The sequence below is a fragment of the Talpa europaea genome (genome assembly GCF_964194135.1).
Source record: "Talpa europaea genome assembly, chromosome: 14".
In the NCBI taxonomy this organism is placed as follows: domain Eukaryota; kingdom Metazoa; phylum Chordata; class Mammalia; order Eulipotyphla; family Talpidae; genus Talpa; species Talpa europaea.
Window position 1 is genome coordinate 13,439,031 of NC_140082.1, and position 20,949 is coordinate 13,459,979.

General features: G+C 52.4%; 1 protein-coding gene across 1 annotated transcript in view; it reads left to right on the plus strand.

Moving 5' to 3' along the window:
- The window catches only part of UBE3B (ubiquitin protein ligase E3B), a gene marked incomplete at its 5' end in the record, with an annotated part of 43,758 nt that extends 34,601 nt beyond the window's left edge, over nucleotides 1-9,157 (plus strand). The window contains 7 exons of the mRNA XM_084253096.1: nucleotides 1,425-1,562; nucleotides 1,875-1,940; nucleotides 4,241-4,299; nucleotides 6,557-6,739; nucleotides 7,309-7,420; nucleotides 8,389-8,481; nucleotides 8,900-9,157. Coding sequence (XP_084109222.1) covers nucleotides 1,425-1,562; nucleotides 1,875-1,940; nucleotides 4,241-4,299; nucleotides 6,557-6,739; nucleotides 7,309-7,420; nucleotides 8,389-8,481; nucleotides 8,900-9,091 — 843 coding nt within the window. The 3' untranslated portion in view covers nucleotides 9,092-9,157. The remainder of the gene's footprint in view (nucleotides 1-1,424; nucleotides 1,563-1,874; nucleotides 1,941-4,240; nucleotides 4,300-6,556; nucleotides 6,740-7,308; nucleotides 7,421-8,388; nucleotides 8,482-8,899) is intronic.
- Between the last annotated feature and the right edge of the window lie 11,792 nt (nucleotides 9,158-20,949).

Sequence of the window (20,949 nt, forward strand, 5' to 3'; positions counted from 1 at the left end):
AGGAGGGCGTGGGCTCTTGCAGGCTCCTGGCAGGCCCACAGAGCTCCTGACCCCTCTCCATCGAGAGGCCAGCATCCTCCGGGCAGCATCTGCTTTCCACCCTGAGCATCGGAAGTCCAGCACAGCACAAGCTTGTCAGTCTCTGCGCCCCTCTCAGTAGGCTCTGTAGCTCCTCGCCCAGCACCGAGGCAATGGCACCTTGGCAGCACTCATTCACACCCATCATAAACCCCAGAGAAGCCAGGATGCCTTCCAAACACAGAGAGCCAACAGCCAGGGCACGTTGAGTGGTCACCTAGTGGCGCAAGCATATTTTGACTCTTAAATAATCCATCCTTCTTCCCTGGAACGTCAAGGCCCAGCTTAGTCCCCGCCCAAATACTCTCTGGCCTTCTGCCTTGGGCAACTTGGGTGGCCTGGGTTTATTCTCTGCCTTTGTTTCAGTACCTACAAAATAGAAGCAGTTTCTCAGGTGATTCATGTGGCATATGCCATGTTTTTCCTGTAGATGTGTAGCTGGATGATACCCAGAAGAGTCTGAACCAGCTGACAAGCATGACTTCCTGGCTTTCGAGAATGTCCTCATTTCCCGGGCCTAGTACCTGTCGCCTCACTCCAGTAGTAGTGCTGCAGGCGAGAGAACTGAGGCCACACCAGCTGTGTGCGGGGAGTGGCTGTGTTAGTGCAGTTGCCCCTCATGGTCCTCTGTGCCAGTGTGATTGAGTCTTCCTTCTAGATTTCTCTGGCCCTCACGCTTCCTTCCATCCATCCCATCGCTGCCCTAGTGCAGCCTGTTTTCCTGGCATGACACCACGGCTCTCTAGCTGCGTCCTGCCTCCTGTCTTCCACCCAGAAAGTACAAATCTGGCACTTCTTGCTTGGAGCCCCCCCCTGCTGCCCCCAGGAGAGACTGCAGACAGTTGCAAGGCCCTGCCTCTCTGGCCTTATCACTCCCCTCTCCTCCCTCACCAGGGTGCTGTAGCCAGACAGATGGCTGTTCCATTCCTGGGGCAGGCCCGAGGCCTCATGCTCCTTTGGGTGTAGCTTAGCTGTCTCTTCCTCCTGGATGTTTCTCTACCCTATCCTGGGTGAGCGGCCCCCACTGCGCATTCAGTCCTACTGGCTGAGAGGTTGTGCTGTCCACATTTACAATGAGGCAGCCCCTGTCCTGGGGCCTGGCAGCTGCAGAGCTGGGCTTAGACCCATGAGCTCTGTATCTCCAGAGCCTGTGCGCATGGCCACCATGCTGGGATGGCACCCAGTGGTGTTTATTATGTGATGGGGAGGTATCACACTCCAGATTGAGAATTTGGGAAGTGCCTAGAGATTCCTGCGGCACGCACAGCAGGAGGGGCCTCTGCAGCCGGAGCTGCCCCATGAGCCCTGGGTGGCAGAATGGCAGACTTCGTCTTTCTACCTCCCAGGGCATTGTGGTAGATGTGCCCTTCGCCTCCTTCTTCCTGAGCCAGCTGCTCGGGCACCACCACAGTATCTTCTACAGCTCTGTGGATGAACTGCCTTCTCTGGACTCAGAGTTCTATAAGAACCTCACTTCCATTAAGGTCAGTGTGGAAACAGGGAGGGCACAGGGAGGCAGTGGAGGAAGGCCGGGTGGGTACCTGTGTCGGGTGGTGGAGTTGTATCCCCTGCCGTGGTAAAGGCAGTTCCGCAGCCACTGCAGGCCACACGCCATTCCCGGGCACTCCCTTTTGTCTGTGGCGCCTCCCTCCTGAGGTGACATTGGCCTTAGCTTTGCTTCAAGTTCTATGGCAGCCATAGTGCTGCTGCCCAAGTAGCGCCTCATCGAAGTGGAGTTTAGTTCAAGGATATTGTGCCTCTGCACCCCAACACTTTCCCCTTCTCTGTTGCATTAGCGCTATGACGGGGACATTGCCGACCTGGGCCTGACGCTGTCGTACGATGAGGATGTCATGGGTCAGGTAGGTCGCCTCTGGCTGAGCTTTTTGTCCCCTCCCTCAATTGGTTTTCTGACACCTGCCCTCTTATTGGTGTTTTCCCCAGCAGGTCCACAAACTGGGGTTCTATCTGCCTGTCTGGCCTCTCCCCTCTGTCTCTCTCACCATCCCCTTCTCCTGTGGCCCCTTCCATCCCCAGTTGACCTGACCCTCACTTGCCCACCGCCCAGAGGCTTCCCACAGAGACCCTGCTCTGCTTAGATGCAGGGACATTCCCAGGGAGGCGCTGATGCCCTGTTTATTATAACATTGCTTTCGTTACCATGGTGAGGATTAGCTGTTACAGAGGATTATGACTTAAAGAGGGGGAAGAGGCCTCCCAGAAGAAGTACCTCAAACAGAGTTCTGTTCTTGTCTGTACTCTTCATAAAGAGCAGAGCAGGAAGTTGAATCCCTGGAAACCACGGCAACTGAGGCATCTCTCTTAAGTGTAGTGGGCCCAGCTGCGTGCTGGGGCTCCTGCTTGAGCCTCTGCACACGTGGCCTGAGGGCTGCTCTGGAGAAACCCTGCCTTGAGCTTCCTAGTGCACAGCTGTCTTCTCAGACGGTTGCCCGTGTCACCTCAAAGAGGTCCCTCAGTCCCCCTGAATCCTTATGTCAAAAAAGTCCAGGGAACTGAATATGAGTCTTTGATGGGACCAGTGTCACCACACACCCCAAAAACACCTTTTGGAACCTGTGTGCCCCTCCCTCCCAAAAAGCCACCCGGCACACTAGTATACCAGCGCCGAGAAGCCTGGGAGAAAGAAACCTTAGCGTAGTTGCATTGACCTCCGCTTTCACGGACGCCTGTGATCACAACGCTTCTGGCAGGGAAAGAATGAGTGCCACCTCACAAGTGATCCTCCACGTGTGGCATTCAGACAGGTGCTGAGCCCAGTGTGGGAAACACCAGGCTGGGGGACTCCTGAGGGCCCTCCTGCTTCCAGAGCCTCTGGTGTGCCCTGAGACGGTGGCGGCAGGGGACCCCGGGTCACCGTTTTCCTTGCTACATATTTATAGTTTTTGTATATTATAGTAATAGAACCTCTGTTGAAATTAGCTTAAAAGTTTGCACTCTTTGATTGTTAGGTAACTCACATTTGTTCTTGGAGCTGAGGAAAAGTCAGTTCCATAGTTTTCAAATATCTTTAGTCAGATTTGAGCCTTACTCCTGACAGCTGTAATTTTCACTCTTAACTATAAAAATATTGCAGACTCCTGACCAAAAATTCAGCTATAATACGGGCATAAAGATGAAAATTCAAACCACCTGAAGTAAAGACAAATATGGGGTGATCTCACCTGTATGTGCTACATCAGGAAACAAGATGGATGAGTAGACAAACAAAATGAGAATAAACTAGTGGACATGGGTGACTGAAGTGAGGGTGCCATAGGCGAGGCGGGGGTGGGCGCAGTATAATGGATGGTGGAGGCTCTTTTGTTGTGTGTGGGGGGAGGGGGGTTAATAAAGTTTCCTCATGCTGCATCGGGGCAGCCGAAGCTTTGAGCTTCTCTCTTATTGACTTGCCACAACAGGGGAAGGGGGGCTTATTAGCTTCAAAGGGCACCTAGTAGGTAGGGCTCCAGGCCCTACCAAGGCCCTGCTCCTTGTTGAATCCCTTGTAGCCACACTGCCTGCGCCGGCCCGCACGTGGCACATCACCAGGGAAGGGCGATGTCCTGGAGCCCCGGGATGGGCCTCAGTGGGGAAAACAAAGAAGAAAACCATCTATAATGCTAGTGTCAGGCCTGTGGCCTTCCAGAACCAGCCCACCCTCCCCCCCTCACTCCCCCCCACACAGGGCCCAGTATAATTTGTTTTTGCAGGTATGGTACTACATGGTGCATACTGTTATGTCTTATTTTTTTTTTATCTTCTCAAGAAGTGTACATTTCCATCATATTTTTTAATAGCTACACATTCCAGAGCACGGTTGTACTAAACTTTATTTAGCCATCATACTTCGTGTGCTCCTAAAGGCTAACATGTCCCCCCCTCTTAACCACCCTCCCCCCGCCTCCCCCACGACAGCCCGAAGCCATGGTACAAACGTTTGAATGAGGATGGGATGAGGCGCAATCTTTCAGATTGACCTTGCAGGGTCGCTTGTTGATAATTCAAGCAAGTCCTGGCTTTTTGTGAAAATGGTTGTTTCCAAATACTCCCCATCTCAATTCAGTTATTATCATGGACGTTGGCGCCGGTCCCTTTCATCTTCAGGAAGCTTTATTTCCCTGTTAGAATTCTCTGGAGTAATTGCTCCTGTCTTCTCTCCCAGCTTGTTTGCCATGAACTGATTCCTGGAGGGAAGACCATTCCTGTTACAAATGAAAATAAGTGAGTATAGCAATTAGATTTTTAAGGTCACCACTTGAAAAGACTTCATTCTGGCTCTCCGGGCTTACTTTGAGAATTTATTAAGATAGATTGAAGTAGAACGAGGCCATAAATATCATAATGGAATTTACTGGTTACAGTTCATAGGCTGAAATCCTATTAAATTCGATTTGCAAAATAAGAATGGACAATTTATTTTTTGCAGTAGCTCTTCTAAGGTCAGAGGCACCCAGGCCTCAGTGTTCCTAGGAATTTAATGATGCCTCTGGATGCAGACAGCTGGATCCTCAGACGCTCAGGCACGCAGCCCTGAACCCAGAGGGCACGGGGGCGGAAAGACGCCTTGGAGAGGCAGGTCATTTTAGAATGATAGCATGTGGCAGTTGTATAAAACGCTGTTCTTGAGGAGACGCAGTGATGAATTCAGATGCAGCAGAGGACCTGAGATACGGGAGATGCTACAGCTGGCAGCTATTGTCCCAGCTAACTGGCTTCTAGGTGCCTATCCTAAATGTCAACCTCTTTGGTCTCTAAAAGCAAAACCCCTCAATGCACCTGTCTCCACCTCGCCCTGTTCCAACCTAATGAAAACAGTAGAAATGGGCACGAGAAGTTAATGTCGGCCCTCCTCAGCCCTCCCATCAGTCTATCCATCTGCTGCCAGGCTCAGCTGAGCATCGCTTTTTTCAGACAAGTGAGAGCCCAGTCCCACTTGGTGAGTCATTTGAATCAGAATCACGTTATGTGCACTGTTCCGAGCATCAGGGCCCTCTGGGGTCGGGTGGGCGGTCTGAATGCTCTGGGGGCTTTGATTTAGACTGTCAGAGCAGTCAGAAGAACAGACCCTGTTCTTAGCGTGATTGAAACAGACCAGCTTTGCCTTTGGTCACAGGGCATTAGTTTGACAGCTGAGGAAGAACAGAGTACCAGGCAGGCGGGCCTGCCTGGGCATCAGAGAGCAGGACCGGATACTTGTCCTGCCCACCATGTGCCCATTAATCTTCTTTTCAGAGTCCTCACATGAGTTAACAGGTGTAAAAGACCTTCCAGGATGACTCCCTCCTAGGAGGGGCTTAATAAATAGAGCAGTGATCATCACCATCATCAGATCAATAGGTGACATGTCACATAAAGGCAGCCGCCTCTAGATCGGTCCCTTTTGGCCAGTGGTATGGCAGTGGGGTGATATTGCTAGATGGATGGCAGCCAGAGGAAGCGAGTTGGTGAGGTGTGATTCCCGTCCTGCCCTGCAGCCTTCTGGGTGGAAAGTCACTTTGCAAATTCTTGCATGTTCTGAGCATAAATCCTCAGGATGAGGACAAAGGTGTTTCGTTCTGCAGACTATCTCAAAAGGCAGACAACACATTTCCCACCCCTTAGGGGTGACACTTGATGTTGCACTTCCTGGGTGTGGGATGGGAAGGTTTCAGGATCCTCCCTTGGTGAAGTGGAACAGTGTTAGTACCCTGCTTCAGAGCACATGAAAGGAGTCGCCATCACAGGAAAGTTTATATTTCGGTGTAATAATGTGCAAATTCACTGCTGGATAATTTTTTTTTTAAATAGGGTTATTTTCAAGGTCAGTAATCTAGATCTCAGCTCTGTGGGGTAAAAAGATTTATTTGGACTGTACTCATTTGAAATTTTGAGAGTTGTGCCTGGGCTGGCCTCAGATTCTTTCATCTCTGAGTAAATGGTTTGCCAAGAAATCAGCAATGCCAACAAGCCTGCTGGAAAGAATTATATTATCTAGTTGTAGATGAGGCCATTGGGCTTGGAACCACTGTCAGTGCTCTGACTGCCCAGTTGAACCTCAGCACAGGCTGACCCCATCTAACCTCCTCACAGCCTCAACGCAGCCAGATTAACAAGGCTTTTTTGAAGTTTCAGCATGAAACAGTTTTCCTCTGCTTTCAGGCTTTTTGGAAGCCTGGATTATATCTAATTGGTTTATGTCCAAAAGGATTATATTAAAGTCAAGAAAAGTACCGTTTGTGCTGAAAAGGCCCTTTCACTGTGAGTCTTGCCACAGTGAGGGGTCATGTGAGTGAAGCGGGTGGGGGGTGGCCCTCACACCGCCCTGCTGTGGGCTCTCCATGTGCTGCTCCAGAGCACGTTGACGCTGTTCTGGGGAACTGCTGTGCTACTGTTGGTGTTGCTGCAGGACGGCTCAGCTGTGACTGGACTCATCTTTCAGCCCGTTGGTAACAGCTGCCTGGTCCTGCTAATTTCCACTGTTTTGTCTTGTGGGCAACAGAATTAGCTACATCCACCTGATGGCACATTTTCGAATGCACACACAAATAAAAAACCAGACAGCGGCCCTCATTAGTGGATTCCGTTCCATCATCAAACCCGAGTGGACCCGAATGTTCTCAACCCCTGAGCTACAGCGTCTCATCTCCGGTGACAATGCTGAGATTGATCTGGAAGATTTAAAGTAAGGGGGCAAGTGATGGGGGAGGGTGAAACTCTCGGGCCCCTAGGAACTTGCTGCTCAACCCCTGAGCTACAGCGTCTCATCTCCGGTGACAATGCTGAGATTGATCTGGAAGATTTAAAGTAAGGGGGCAAGTGATGGGGGAGGGTGAAACTCTCGGGCCCCTAGGAACTTGCTGCTCCCCACTGGGATCCTTTTGGAGGGTTGTTCCAGGAGCCTGTCTCCAAAGGTACTGCTCCCTCCTACGGTTGCTCTGAAACAAAAACTCCCTTGTCTACTGAGAACCTGAGGAGAGGAAGCAGGTCCTAAGGACTGATGGGCTCTCGCAGGTTCTATGAGGTGATATTGTAGCATCTCCTACTGGCTCCTGTGTGGGAACAGTAGGGCCAGCTCTCACACTCTCTACCTGGGAACTTCCAGAGAGATGGGGCTAAGGCATGAGCCAGTTTTAAGGGCACTTGGTCACGCACCCAGGCTTGCCAGAGTTCGCTGAGCCACTTCTCTGAAACGCCCTGCCTGGAAGTGCATGTCAGCATAAGCGGCTGAGCCCTCGTCTGGATTCTTTGCAGGAAGCACACAGTATACTACGGTGGTTTCCATGGAAGTCACAGGGTCATTATCTGGCTCTGGGATATTCTGGCCTCCGACTTCACGCCCAACGAGAGAGCCATGTTTCTGAAGGTACTTTGTATTTTCCATCATCAATCTGTCCTCCCTCAGGCAGGCCTACCCGGTAGCTTGGTGTTGTAAATAGCAGGTCCCTAAAACCCCTAGAGAAGGGAGAGCATTTTAATGTGTCGGATTAAAGTCAGTGGTTTCTGAGGACTTCCCCATGCATGCAAATCACTTAGATTTGAGGGGCAACAGGTGCCAGGCATAGGTTAGCACATTTGGGGAAAAAACACAGGTGCTGCCATCTGAAAGGTGTCAGGAGGGCAGTGTGACTGATGCCCACGGGCCCCTTGCTTGGCCCCCAGCCTTGCCATCTCCTGAGGCCTGATTTTTGTCAGCGTGCTGAGAGCAGGTTTCTCAGAGAGGGTCCCCTGAAGCCATGCTCGCAGATCCCTCTGTAAAACCCACAGCCGGGGTGCTCAGGCGAGCAGGCCTGCGCCTCCTTTCCTGTGTGGCTGGAAAGTGGAGCCGGAGGCCAGGTGCAGTGAAGGTGAGTGTGAAGGGTGACTTGCTTCTCATCCAGGCCCTCAACTCGTGGGCACAGCCCTGTCTCCCGAGCAGCACCAGGTCTGCCTCACCCTCTCCTCTCCGCGCTCTGGTGCACGGTCTCTGTAGGAACGGTGTCAGCAGCAGCTCCAGTTCCTATTGCCTGCATGACAGTCCCCTTTGGGGCCAGCCCCCAGGTTGGAAGTCTGTGTTTCTCCTGAGCTCTTCAGCCACATGGACTCCTCCCGCACCTGTCTTGATCCCCACAAATGACCTGTCGTGTCCACTGCTGTGGATTTCATGAGATTTTGCTTTGGAGTCCAGCTCCCTTAAGAGAGATGTGAGATACATCCCAGTTCTTGGGCTAAATGCACCCACCATCACCCATCCTGCTAGCAGAACAGCAGTTAATGACACAGTGACTAGACAGCAAAAATGTTTCTGAGGGAGCGAGAGCCCCACTCTGCCCTCGACCCTGCTTTGTGTTGCAGTTTGTCACCAGCTGCTCCAGGCCCCCGCTCCTGGGATTTGCCTACCTCAAGCCTCCTTTCTCCATCCGCTGTGTCGAAGTGTCAGATGATCAGGTACTTGACCCTGCTTGGCCGTTGCTGCTGTGCCCAGGGGGGTGGGGTCAAAGAAGAAATGTTAGGCTGTTTTCAGAAATGTTTTGGTACCTAAAATATTTTTACAGTATCTTGGCTCTTTGAAAACTGGTTAACAGGTAATTAGCTGTTAACCAGAAGGCTCCATTTCCAAGCATTTAATACAGATGCCCCGTGGGTCCCAAGGAGCTGGGTGTCTCTGGACACTTGCCTGTCAGCATCACTGCCCGCAGTTTAAGGGGCTGGCCCTGGGCAGCAGTGCACGTTCCTACACCAGCTTCCTGGAAGCACCCCGTGCCCAGCTCAGCACCGTGGGCTGCCCAGCCCTCATCCCCAGCCACTGCACTGGCACCTGCCCAGGCCCCCACCCTGGAGCCTCCCCAGCCCGTGTGTGTTGCAGGACACCGGGGACACCCTGGGCAGTGTGCTCCGGGGCTTCTTCACCATCCGCAAGCGGGAGCCGGGCGGCCGCCTGCCCACCTCCTCCACCTGCTTCAACCTGCTCAAGCTGCCCAACTACAGCAAGAAGAGCGTCCTCCGGGAGAAGCTGCGCTACGCCATCAGCATGAACACCGGCTTCGAGCTCTCCTAGCTCCCACCCTGCCCACCTGCCTGGCAGACCCAAGGGCCACCTGCAACCTTCAGCTCCAGGCAGCAGCGCGCCCCTGGGAACATGACCCACAATCAGGTGACCTTGGCGCCAGGTCCTCTCTATAGCCATGAGACTCCCCTGTGGCCTCAGGATCTTTGGATGCTCTGACAGCTCTACACAGCCTTCTCCAGGTGACACTAACGGGAGGGAGTGTTGAAAATAAACCTCCAGATTCTGCCAGCGCTGGTCCTTTGTTCCTACTTCCAGTGGCCTGAAGCCCAGGCAGGCCCGTGATTGCAAAGGAGTTTCACTTTCTGAAAAAAAAAGTGGTCTTTTGTGAGTCTTTGTTTTTTTGACTTTCTGAGTGAGCTGTGCATGAACAAGTCCCAGAACTCCAGGGGTCCAGAGTGGTTTTCATACATGGGCCTGAGTGCACGAAGTTACCACGCAGAGGCGCTCTCCTTCCGTTTCTGAACACTCTTTACTCAGGTAAGGCCTTGCCAAGCCTCTATGCACCCGACGAAGTCTCTGCCTCCGTCCCTCCACAAAACCTCTTGGCAGGCAGCCTGGCCTGCCGGCTCCCCAGGGAAGCAGAGGTGCCACTGGGGAGGCTGGAGGACTCGCAGGCCCATCTTGAAGCCACACATTCCACATGGCGCCAGTCCCTCTTCCCCACTCTCTCAGATGCTCTGAGACCTCGGCAGGCCAAGCTGCCAAGGAGCCTCCACTGGCTTGTTTGGTCTTAGGCATTCACCTTGGCTTCCTGAGTTTGAAGGAATACCTGTTGGTCCTTAAGAGCAACTCCGTTTCCACAACGCACTGGCTGTTACCATAGCCTGCTGATTCCAAACCGGCCAGCAGCCTTTCCTGCTTGCGTGCCCTGCTTGGTATCTAGCAAGGAACAAACACTAGCCTGAGGCACCCGTCCCAGCCGGGCAGCACTTTTACTCCATAGACTGTAAAACCTCAAGACTCTTCAGTCTTGCCGCCCGTCCCCCCCTGCCCGGCAAGCAGGTGGCCTTTGCACTGATGGCGGCTTACCAAGCCGGGGGAGTCACATGCCCTTTGGGTGGCTTGGTCCTTTTTACTTTGGTTTCTCTTCCAACTCCTTGTACTCCCCTACCCTCTTCGGTTCCTCGAAGCTCTCTCCTGAACGCCGTGTGTGCACAGAGCAGGTTTCTAAGTCTTGCCGGGGCCTCACATAACCATCTACCCACACAAAGAAGCCCAGTCCCATCTTGATTTTTATTACCCGAGAAGCAGCCGGTATGGGAGGGAGAGAGCAGTTTCTCAGCACCAATATCAACTTTATTTGGGCTTTTTTGTAACAAAGAGGGTAGTTTGTAATTTCATTTAAATTCTTTTCAATAGCTGGAATTATTGCACTATCTAAAACACTGAATCTGTATTTTTATAGCTGGTGTTCGACACCTCGATGGCTCTTGATGGCTCTAAAAAGTTGTGGGTTTGTTTGTTTCATAGATAACTTATGTTTAAACGTGATCAAAAGCTTTATTAAATTTGTATTTCAGCACATGATGGCTGTGTTCTGCGCTTTATCCTCCGACACATGCCCAGCTAGCTCAAGAGGGGGCGCCTGGGGCATAGGCCCCCACAGTGGGAAGACAGGATCATGAATTCCAAGTCTCGCTCGCTGGCCAGAGTAAACAGTGGTTGACAGTTTGTCAGATTTGCGCAGCCTCTTTAAGAAGTGACACACTTCATATAACATGGAAGTCACCCTACACACCACCCATGCCTCATCCTCTCACCCGCTTCCTGGAGGGCAGCCATCGCCCCAGATTACCTGTTCACACAAATGTGTAAAAGTGATAGATATCTGTGGGGAAAAATCCACATCATCCCAGAGTGCGTGAAGTCAAATCTGACAGCAACATCTGGGTACACTGGGCCTTTCTCCCTGACTGAGGAGCCTGCCTGCAGGACCCAGAGCCCACCCTTACTCCATGAGACAAGCCAGCCCCACACTCAGCAGAGAACCTGTGTCAAACCTCCTGGGAGTTCTGCCTCCTCCCCAGGCCAGGCCTCTAGTGCCACCCACCTGGCTTGAACCAGGGATTCAGGAAAGAGGTCTCAAGAGCTAGTAAAGCTCGCAGAAGCTGAGGATGGACTTCAGAGTCACACTGACCAGGTCCCAGTGCTACCCTTGGTGCTCTGACAACTCATGTAATAGAAAGCCCCTCAGAACCTTCCTGTCCTGCCTGGCAGATGGGCCAATTACATTTCCGGGGCCCAAGGTCCCTGCGTGGATTAAACGTGACTTTTTGTGCAGAGGGCTGAGCACAGTGCTTGGGCCTGGGTGCAAGCTCAGGGGAGTTATTGACACCTCCACTCCTGCCGGTGGTCTGGCTGCTTCCTCCACCCTGAAGGTCTTCCTGTCTCCAATCTGAAACTCTCTTTCCAGGTAAAAAAGAAAAGAACACATTCTTTGTGGCCCCTCTCTCCCTAAATAGATGTGACCCCTCGCTTTTGACCCCAATACACTCTTTATCCCATTACCATCAAGGAGGAGGCTTGCAGAGGTGGCCAAGCTCCCATGGCCAGAGTGGCCAGGCTGGGCCTGGCACTCAATTCTGACCCTGTTCCCACCGCTGCCTCACACTGCCTGTGGAGTAGTCAGGCTAGGTACTCCTTTTTTTTTTTTTTTTTTTTAAAGAGGATTGGTATTCTTATCATTAGGGCTGTTGCGTTGATGAAGAAAGAATATTCTGGGCCTGTCTGCTGGCACAAGGATTAGTCTCAGTGCTATCATGCTATCGCCAGCCACTGCAGCACAAGTTCAATCCCAGGCCAGCCAGAGAGCTGACCCATATGGCTCAGCAGACCTCTCCTGTCTCTCCCGCTGCTCCCCTCAGCACTGTAAGTCAGTAGATCCGCCTGTTATGTTCCCCATTCTCAGGTGAATCCTCTCACCTCCCCTGCAACTCTGGCCTACACCCCAGTTCTTGTGTGCATAACTAAATAAATCTTTAAAAATAAAAGGTTCAGGGCCTCGCCGGTGGCACAGCAGTTGAGCGCTGGGCTGCGAAGCTGTCCACAGCTTCTGTAGTGCCGGTTTGATCCCCGGCTGCCGGCAAGGGTCCCACGTGGCACACAGAGCTCTCCTGCCGCCCGCTGCTCCCCTCAGCAGTGTACTTCGTCAGTCTGCCTGCTCTGTTCCCTGCTCTGGCTCTGGTGAATCCTCTCACCCTCCCGCGCTTCTGACTGCACCCAGTGCTTGTATAAAATAAATAAATAAATCTTTAAAAAAAAAATAGATGGTTCAGGGACTTGGAAACAGGCCAGTTTTTGATGCCAAGTTCAGGGTGTTTTTTTTTTCCCCATCTGCCTGAATGCATTGCATGTCGTAACCCATGCTCACGCTGAGAGGGTCTGCAAGGGGAGCCTGGCAGGAATGGGGTACCACGCGCCTAGCCTGCCCTGCCGAATCAGGCTGTGCCTGTGACTCGTGTGCACACCCATGTCTGGGGAGTGCTGGCGTGCTCTGCTCGCGTCTGTGGGGCCATCACCACAGTTTGTCTTCTGTGCCCGCCTAGTGGATGCTCACGCCAGGCTCTCAGCAGAGCCTATAAACTGACACACCCCAGACCCAAGCCTTTGACTCTCTAGGGCTCAGAACAGCCCACTGCCATATGCTGAGAAAACACCAAAGGAAGGTGCTGCTTGTCCGGGTTGTGAGAGGTTCATCTGCCAAAGTGAGGGTGCAGGGAAGCACAGGGTGTGGGCAGGGCTGAGGCAAAGGAGCCCCCGCAAACCTAGTGCTGAAGCCCAGCGGAAGCGCCAGGGAATGTTCTGGTGTCAGTGGATGCCTCCTAGCAAGGAGTTTGAGAGCAAAGACAGCTCCAGAGAAGATGTGCATTGAGTGCCCGGAACACCAAAGAGACGGCAGTTCTAACAGGGTGAGTCACTCAGCGCCCTGGAGCCCGATGCAGGCTGGGGCACTTGGGCAAGGCTGCATGGTGGGCGCTGTGCCCCGGGCTGTGGAAGAGGAAACTGCAGCCCAGGGAGGCAGGGCCTGCGGCTCAGCCTCACAGCAGCAGAGCAGCAGAGCTGGGATGCGACTGGGTTCCTGCTACCCCAAAACCCATACTCTCTAGCGCCTCGATTTGTTGCTTCCCTGGCTCAGGATCTCCTACCAGCTGCAATCTGTTAAGCACAAGCTCTCAACCAGTGTTAGTTACCAAAGTTGTGGAGAGAGGCAACTTCATGCTGACTCGGTTCCAAAGGCTGGAGAGAACTGGGGGTCCCACCTGGGCCCCAGATCTGCCGCCTCCATCGCCATGTAACAGAGTATGTGTGTGCGTGTGTGTCGGGGTATTTGCACAGAGTGGTGCCCCAGGGCCACACAAACCTAGAAACACCTCAGCCCCCATCCTTCCGGTTGAAGAAATCTCTGCCACATCCATTCCCCTCGGTGGCTACCCGTGGGCGGTGGAGGGGAGGGCGTGTCCGGCCTGTCCCGCATCAGTTCCACAGTGGTCACGGAGTTCCCTCCGGACCATTCCTCACCCCCCTGCTGTACCTGTGGTAGCAGCAGGAGCTGCCCTGGAAGCTTGGCCAGGGCCCGAGCAACACGGCCCTGGGCAACCCCGTTTTCTTAAAGCTGAAGGTGAGGAAATGAAGCTAGAAGACTAACAGCTGAGGGCTGACTCAGTGCCAGGGCCGAGCCAGGCACCCCCACGCATTCCTTCCTTTCAGGGCCCTGGTGGCTGGGGCCGCAGGTGTGACCCGAGCCTGCAGAGACTGGGTTTGCATCTCCCGGGTGCTCAGCCTCTGCGCCGCTGCTTGGGAAAGCGACTCTCCACAGCTCCTAGTGCGCCCATCAATTTAAGGTGTTTCGGCAAATAAGTTGGAGGGCTCAGGGAGTCCTGGCTTGACAGGGTCACGAGCTTCGAGGTGGCCTGCCGCCCTGTCTGTCATGTTTCCAGAAGCATGGTAAATGGACAGGACACGGAGAGGCGGTGGCTTTGCAGCTGGCAGGCAGGGGAGACCAGTGTTTCTCAAACGAATCCCACCTAACTATTCCTAGGCACTTGCAAGTCCTCAGTGTATTAAAATTGTCTTTATTTTAATGGTGTTTTTTAAAAACCCACTAGTTTGTGTTACAAAGACTTCGTGTTTGCAATGGTAATGTCCCCCGGCAGACTTCAGTCAGGGAAGCAGGCATCACTCAGAGAGGAGGGAAGCCGGCTTCACGCTGGCAGCCCGGAGGAGCTGTCTCTCCAATGTCTGAGCCCCGAGCAACTAGGTTCCAGAGTATTTATTGACTAAAGCAAGGGGTACAGTCATCTGGGAATGCATGAATCAGGGTGCTTATCAGCTGCTCCCTAAAACTCTCAGTCTTCAGGCTAGGTCCCAACCAGCTAATCCACAGGTCAGCCCGACACTTTCCACTTCAGTAACTTGTCATTAAAAGCCAAAATGTCATGAATAAGACTTCAGTTTTTTAGGTGGGTTTGTCTCACCCTTGAGGCTACTAATACATTGGGGGGAGCTTGCAGAACCCTTTTTCCCTTCTTGTGTCAGGAAGTCTGGCATCCTCGATTCCTCCTGGGGGCCTGGGCTGCAACGACTGGGCAGGGGTGGGTCTGTGCTGGGCATCCCTGTGGTGGGGGATCCAGGCAGGGTGATCAGCCAAGATGGGCTATAGAAGTCATGGGGTACAGAGAGACAGAGGGAGCTGCAGGCAGGAGATCCTGAAGTTGTAAGCAATGGGAGGCCAGAGGTGGGAGTACCCGGTGACCCTTTGTCTCTTCTTCATGATTTTGCCTGCACCTGTCTCACATTTCAGGCCCCATGAGCCTGCCCCCACAGGGGCTGGCCCCTGCAACTCTGAGACCCGCTCACGTCACCCCCAGGGACACTGTCCAGGGAAGAGAGCATCACACTGTGTGGGGCAGCAAGGGGCTGTGTGGATTCTGCCCTGCAGCCTGGATGACTTTGTCACAGCCATAGATAGTGCCAGATGGAGCTGGCAGGTGTCCCAACAAGGAGCCAGCCCAGGAAGTCAGACTGCCAGGGAGTTCAGACTCACGCCCACTCATCCAATAACGAGACACACAGGACCTACTTTGCTCCAGGCGAGGCTGGGTGCCAGCACCCTGCTCTACAGAGCTCTCAGCTGGGTAGGGAGAGGCGTAACCAACCCAAGGAGGAGGTATGTGAGCACATACCATGATCACCCACCCCCAGGGTCAGTGCCTCACTTGGGAGGCCCACATCACAGCCGTGGGGTGGGGGTGGGGGGACATGGTAAGCCCCAAGATGCAGACCCTAGTCTACCATACTCCAGAGCCTCACCTGGCTTGAGTGGGTATCAGAGGGCTGGGAGAGCATCCTAGACAAAGAGCCCAGCTTAAGCAAAGCCCCAGGGGCTGTTCCTTGCTTATCCGGAGCCTACTGCATAGTCCCATCTGCCTCCAGGGGCAGCCGGAAACAGAGTTACACCCACTTGGAAAATAAAGCCTGCTCTACCAAGCACCTTCTGAGGACCCAGCTCTCCGATCTCTCACGCAGAAGGAGGAGAGGTGACACTCTGCACAGCAGCACTTCCCCCAGCTACAGGGCTCAAAGGCGGAGGTGGATTGTGAGTGAGCAAAAGGCCTCCTGTTAGATGAACACCCCACCCTAGACCTCCGGGTAGGGGGAGGCTACAGAAGTTTCCAGACCTCACCACTTCCCTAACTCAGCGCCAGGGGCGGCCCCTCTATAAAGTCAAAAATCGGAGGCACAGACCCAGGTGGACAAGACCAGGGTCGCTCCGGAAGAGGCTCCTGTGCATTGGAGAACATGTCCCATTCTGGGGGGGCAGTGTCTCAGCCCCCAAAACATCTTTTTTTTAAAGATTTATTTATATTTATGCATACAAGAGCTGGGGTGCAGGCCAGAGGTGCTGGGGGGAGGGGTGAGAGGAATCACCAGAGACAGAGCAGGGAACAGAACAGGCAGACTGACCTAAGTACACTGCTGAGGGGAGCAGCAGGTGAGACAGGAGAGGTCTGCTACGCCATTGGTTCAGCTCCCTAGCTGGGGACTGAACTCGTGCTGCAGTGGCTGTGGATAGCTTCATAGTGCTAAGACTTAACCCCTTGTGCCACCAGGGAGGCCCCCCTCAAAAACATCTTAATAACAATGGTGAACTTGGCTGTCATTCCACAGCAATGACCAGAGCTCCTTGACCTTGGTTTGCTGTGACAGTGGCCTCGAGAACAAGCTGGGTGGCTTGGCCAGCAGGTGTTCAGACGGTACCACTGGAAGGGTGGAAACTCCTCACCTCCAAATTGCCAACGGCTGGCCTCCATCAGCCAGTGAGCAACAAAGTCAACTCTGCCTCATGCAGACAGAAAAGGAATTTCTTGGCAGGTGCTGAGGTCCAGGCCTTAGGCAGAAGCACCTGGAGCAGCTCAAGGGACCCAGATAGCAGGTGCTGGCTGCGTCTCCTTAGGAAGCTGAGCAGGAATCACTGTTCTTCCAGAGACCCACCTGGCTAAGCATGTGCAAGAGACTTCAGGGAGATTCAGAGAAAGTAGCCTGGGACAGGCACCGATGTCATTCTTGATTTATTCGTTCACTCACTCTTGCTGGTGCCTGCTATGCGCCAAGCGCCCTGCCAGGCTCTGGCTACAGTTTGCTCTGGGAGACACTGAGCAGGAAACCAATGTCATTTCTGGTCTGTTGGGAAGACAAAGGGCCCCAGGAAGATTGTATCCCATGGGGGAGAGTAAATCCCCAGAAGGAACTTGAGCCACAGCTATCAAGACAAGAGGAGGTGGATGGTGGGTCCCCAAACAGCAAATCTCCTTGAGAGTCCCTGCCATTTTCAAGGCTCTAAAACCTGTTCGGTCCCCCAGGGCAGTGATAAGGATTCAGGTTCAGACTAGAACTGAAATCTGGCCCTGGCCACTTCCTCACCATGACGAGGGGCAAGTCACCTTCCCACTTCAAGCTTGTGAAACATGGTGACAGGCCTACTCTGGCGGGTTGCCGTGAAGTCCAGCAAGGCCACGTGTGCGTACAGAGCCTGGCACACATCGAGCACACAGATTACTTCCCAAGTACTTGGCCGCTCCCTGGCGGGGGCGGGGGCGGGGCGGGGAGGGTGAACACGTGCAGAGTAGCTCCAGGTCTGTGAGGATGAGGACTATGCCTTCCTGCCCCGCCACTGTAGTTACAGCTTTCACCGCATTCATTTCTCCCCCACGAGCGGAACTCCTCCAGGACTCTCTCGCACCTTATTCCTGAAATGCCCCCGATTGCCACAGCGTGGGTGCTGTCTTCTTGCAGCAAGACAATCGGTCCAACTTGGTTCACCCACAGGTGCATTCTTGGCAGCATCTGGCAGGAGGATGTTGCGAACTGTAACCCCAAAGTCCCCTGAGCCATGTTTGTTTATCTAAATGCAGCCAGCTTGGCGAGGGTAGTTGGACAAAGCACCCAGCATAGTAGAAACAGCACTGGAAGGAACTGAGGGGGGAAAAGTGGCCGTTGGGAAGTGGCTTCTGAAAGCAGAGCCCCTAGAAGACCTGCTGGTGGCAGGAGGGGGGATGCTGGTGGCAGGGGCTGGAGGGGGACCGGGGTGGGTGGTGTCACACCATTTCTCACCGGATTGCATCTTAACTTTGCGTGCTTTAATGCAAAACGTAATTACAGATTCTGAATTATGGTGGTGAGCTCATCCGGGCTGACTAATTAATTACTCAGATTTGTAAGTGTTTGGTTCTGAGAGATCTATGACCCTGGTGTGTCACCTCAGAGCTCTAAGAAGTTCTCTCCTGCCAGTTTGCTCTCCCAGGAGCCCTGGGACTGGGGGAGCTGCTGTTAGGACTGGCTGGTAGGGACATTCTGATCACTCCCAGGCCACCTGGAGACCAGACCTACGTCTGAAAGTCCCCCCAGCCCACACTTCTGACATCTATGAGGGCTTTGGTCTAGGAATCCAGAAATGTCAAGTCCACACCGTTGGTTCCACCAGCTTGGGCAGCAACCGTGCAGACATTACTGATGGATTACCAAACTCCCTCCTGCTGAATCTGGACACTGGGTTCACCAGTCTATCCATTAGGGCTCCAGTTTGTCCAGGTGCCTTCTGGGTTATAACCTAGAGTGCAAATCTATGTAAGATAAGAAATATGAAAACTCTTGGTCTACTGTCAAACCCATTTAAAGATGCAACAACCAACAAAGGAGAAAGACAGATGCCAATCTCATCACCCTGTGAAAAGCTGGAGTGATTAACCCTGGTAGCACCTCAGGGGGGCCTCAATCATGTCTTGGCCCTCCTGCTGCCCTGGAATGGAGGCCTGGCATCCACATTCAGGCTGCACTCCAGCCAGCCATATGCCCCTGTGGCCCCTACCTTTGGCTACAGGAGGGCGCCTCCCGCCATGGGCTTCCCTCTGGGCTCCAAACATCCTAAGGGGGAGATGATCCATTACAGGCAGGCAAACAGTTGTCCATCTTTTCTCTTTTTCTGTCTTGTTTACTACACAAGAAAGCCTTTGTCAAACCGCGCCCAAATTCATGGTAGAAAAATTAGAAAACCCAGACCCAAATGAAAGTTTAAACTACCCGTAATCTCACCACTTAGAGATAAGTATTATTGACATGTGGAATGGACACTGCATTTTTCCCTCTGGTTTATACATACACAGCAATGTCTTTTTTTTTAATGGCCATAATGCTTATATTTTTGTTTTGTTTTTTAATTTTTAATTAATTTTTTTACCTCATTGTTCTTTTTTTTTACTGCCAGTATTTTTTTTTGAGAGTTATACACAAACTTTATTTTTTTAATTTTATTTTTATATTCCCCATACAATTGCAACCCCCTTATTTTGACCCCAATCCCTCCTTTTTCCACCCCCCACCCCCCATAGAGTGTCTCTGGTTCATAGTTTTTTGTTGATTTTGATTTTCACTTTCTTATATTCATTTTCCTGGTCCCTTATTTAAGTTTTCTAGATTCCTGCTATGAGTGAGACCATCCGGTATTTTTCTTTTTCTTTCTGGCTTATTTCGCTGAGCATGATCCCTTCCAGTGCCATCCATGTTGCTGCAAATTGCATGTGTTTATCTTTTTTGAATGCTGAGTAATATTCCATGGTATATATGTACCACATCTTCTTGATCCAGTCATCTATTTTTGGGCATTTGGGTTGTTTCCAAAGCTTAGCTATTGTAAACAGTGCTGCTATAAACATAGGGGTGCAGGTGCTCTTTGGAATTGATGTTTCTGTGTCCTTTGGGTTAATACCTAGGAGTGGAATTGCTGGGTCATATGGGAGCTCTATGTTTAGTAGGTCCAGAAATCTCCACACAGCTCTCCATAGTGGTTGGACCAGTTTGCACTCCCACCAACAGTGCAGGAGAGTTCCTTTTTCTCCACACCCTCGCCAACATTTGCTGTTGCTTGTTTTTTGGTTTTTTTTTTTTTTTGATAATACAAAGTTATCTTTTTCAAGATTAAAAAAATAGTTTTATTAATTGAGGTAACATTGGTCTACAACAGCATATATGGCTTAGGGGTACAGGTTCACACCTGTTTAGATGTATGCTATCATACCACATCCACCACGAAAGAACCCACCTAGCCCGGTGTTCCCCACCCCTTCTTTTACAGAATTTGGATCATTCTATAAACACCTTTTTCTAACTTGGGTTTTTTTTCCCCCACTTAAAAAGAGAGGGAGCATTTTTCCAGCATAATAAACACACGGGAACCATCATTTTCAGTGACTTTCTTATATTTCTTAGGGTCCTTTATTGTTCAATATTTTACTTATTTAATTATCTAGTTCCTCATCGTTGGATATTTGTTTCCAATTTTTCACTATCATGCGTAACACTGCCATAGGGATGCATGTTTCTAGGACTTTGCTAGGCATTGCCAAATTGGCCCCCTGAAAGGTCGTACCTGTCTCCATTATCCCCAGTAGCTGAGTGGCAACGCCTCCCCTGCTGTGGCTGGAGACCCTCTCCAGCTGCCCAACCCCTGAGGGCAGGGAGACCATGGTCTCCTCGATTCTCCCCAGACTGGGTGCCTTGGGAGTGTCCTGGCCAGGCCGCACGGGTCCCGATGCCACGGTGGCCACCACCCTTCTCCCTGCCCTGGGCGCCTGGATGCGTTTCCGCAGGCCTGCCGCCCACACCAGGCCCGGCCAGCCCGCTTTTGAGTTATCGTGAGCCTCATTTCCCTTTACAGCTCCCATGGAGCTAACAGATGTACGCACGTCTGAGCCAGTCATGCGGCAAGAGACTTTGGGGCCAATCCTTCCCGTTTTGACAGTGTGTAATCGAGGTGAAGTCATAAATTTTATAAACAAGAACAAACGACCCTTAGCAACATATGTCTGCTCGACCCTTCCAAGGTGATCGTAAATAAAGGCTCTTGCTCGCCGGGGAGGGCCGTGGGAGCTGCAGATGGCCAGTGACCAGCCCAAGAGCCTGTGCCTGGGGAGCGGCTGGTGTGGGGGGAAGCACCCAGAAGCCCAGGTCCTTGCTGCAGGCTTTCTGCCATTGGTCCAATCAGCCCTGAGGGCGCCCCTGCTCCTGCTCTGGTGCCTGCTTCTCACCCTTCTGTGGAGGGGGCAGCAGGATCCTCCTGGGATGGTGGGTGCCCTCTCCTCTCCCTGTGTCCCTCAATTGTCAATCACATCCTCATCACCACTGTCCTCATAACCACTGGCCCACTGGGGGGATCTGGAGACCAGGATCCCTCTCCTGGCTCTGTGGCTCCTCAGGGACCCCTCAGGCAGCACGAATCACCGTGGAGAGGTGAGAATAGGCCAGAGTTGGCAGATCCAAGTTCAAACCCAAATTTGCCTCTTACTTGCTGAGTG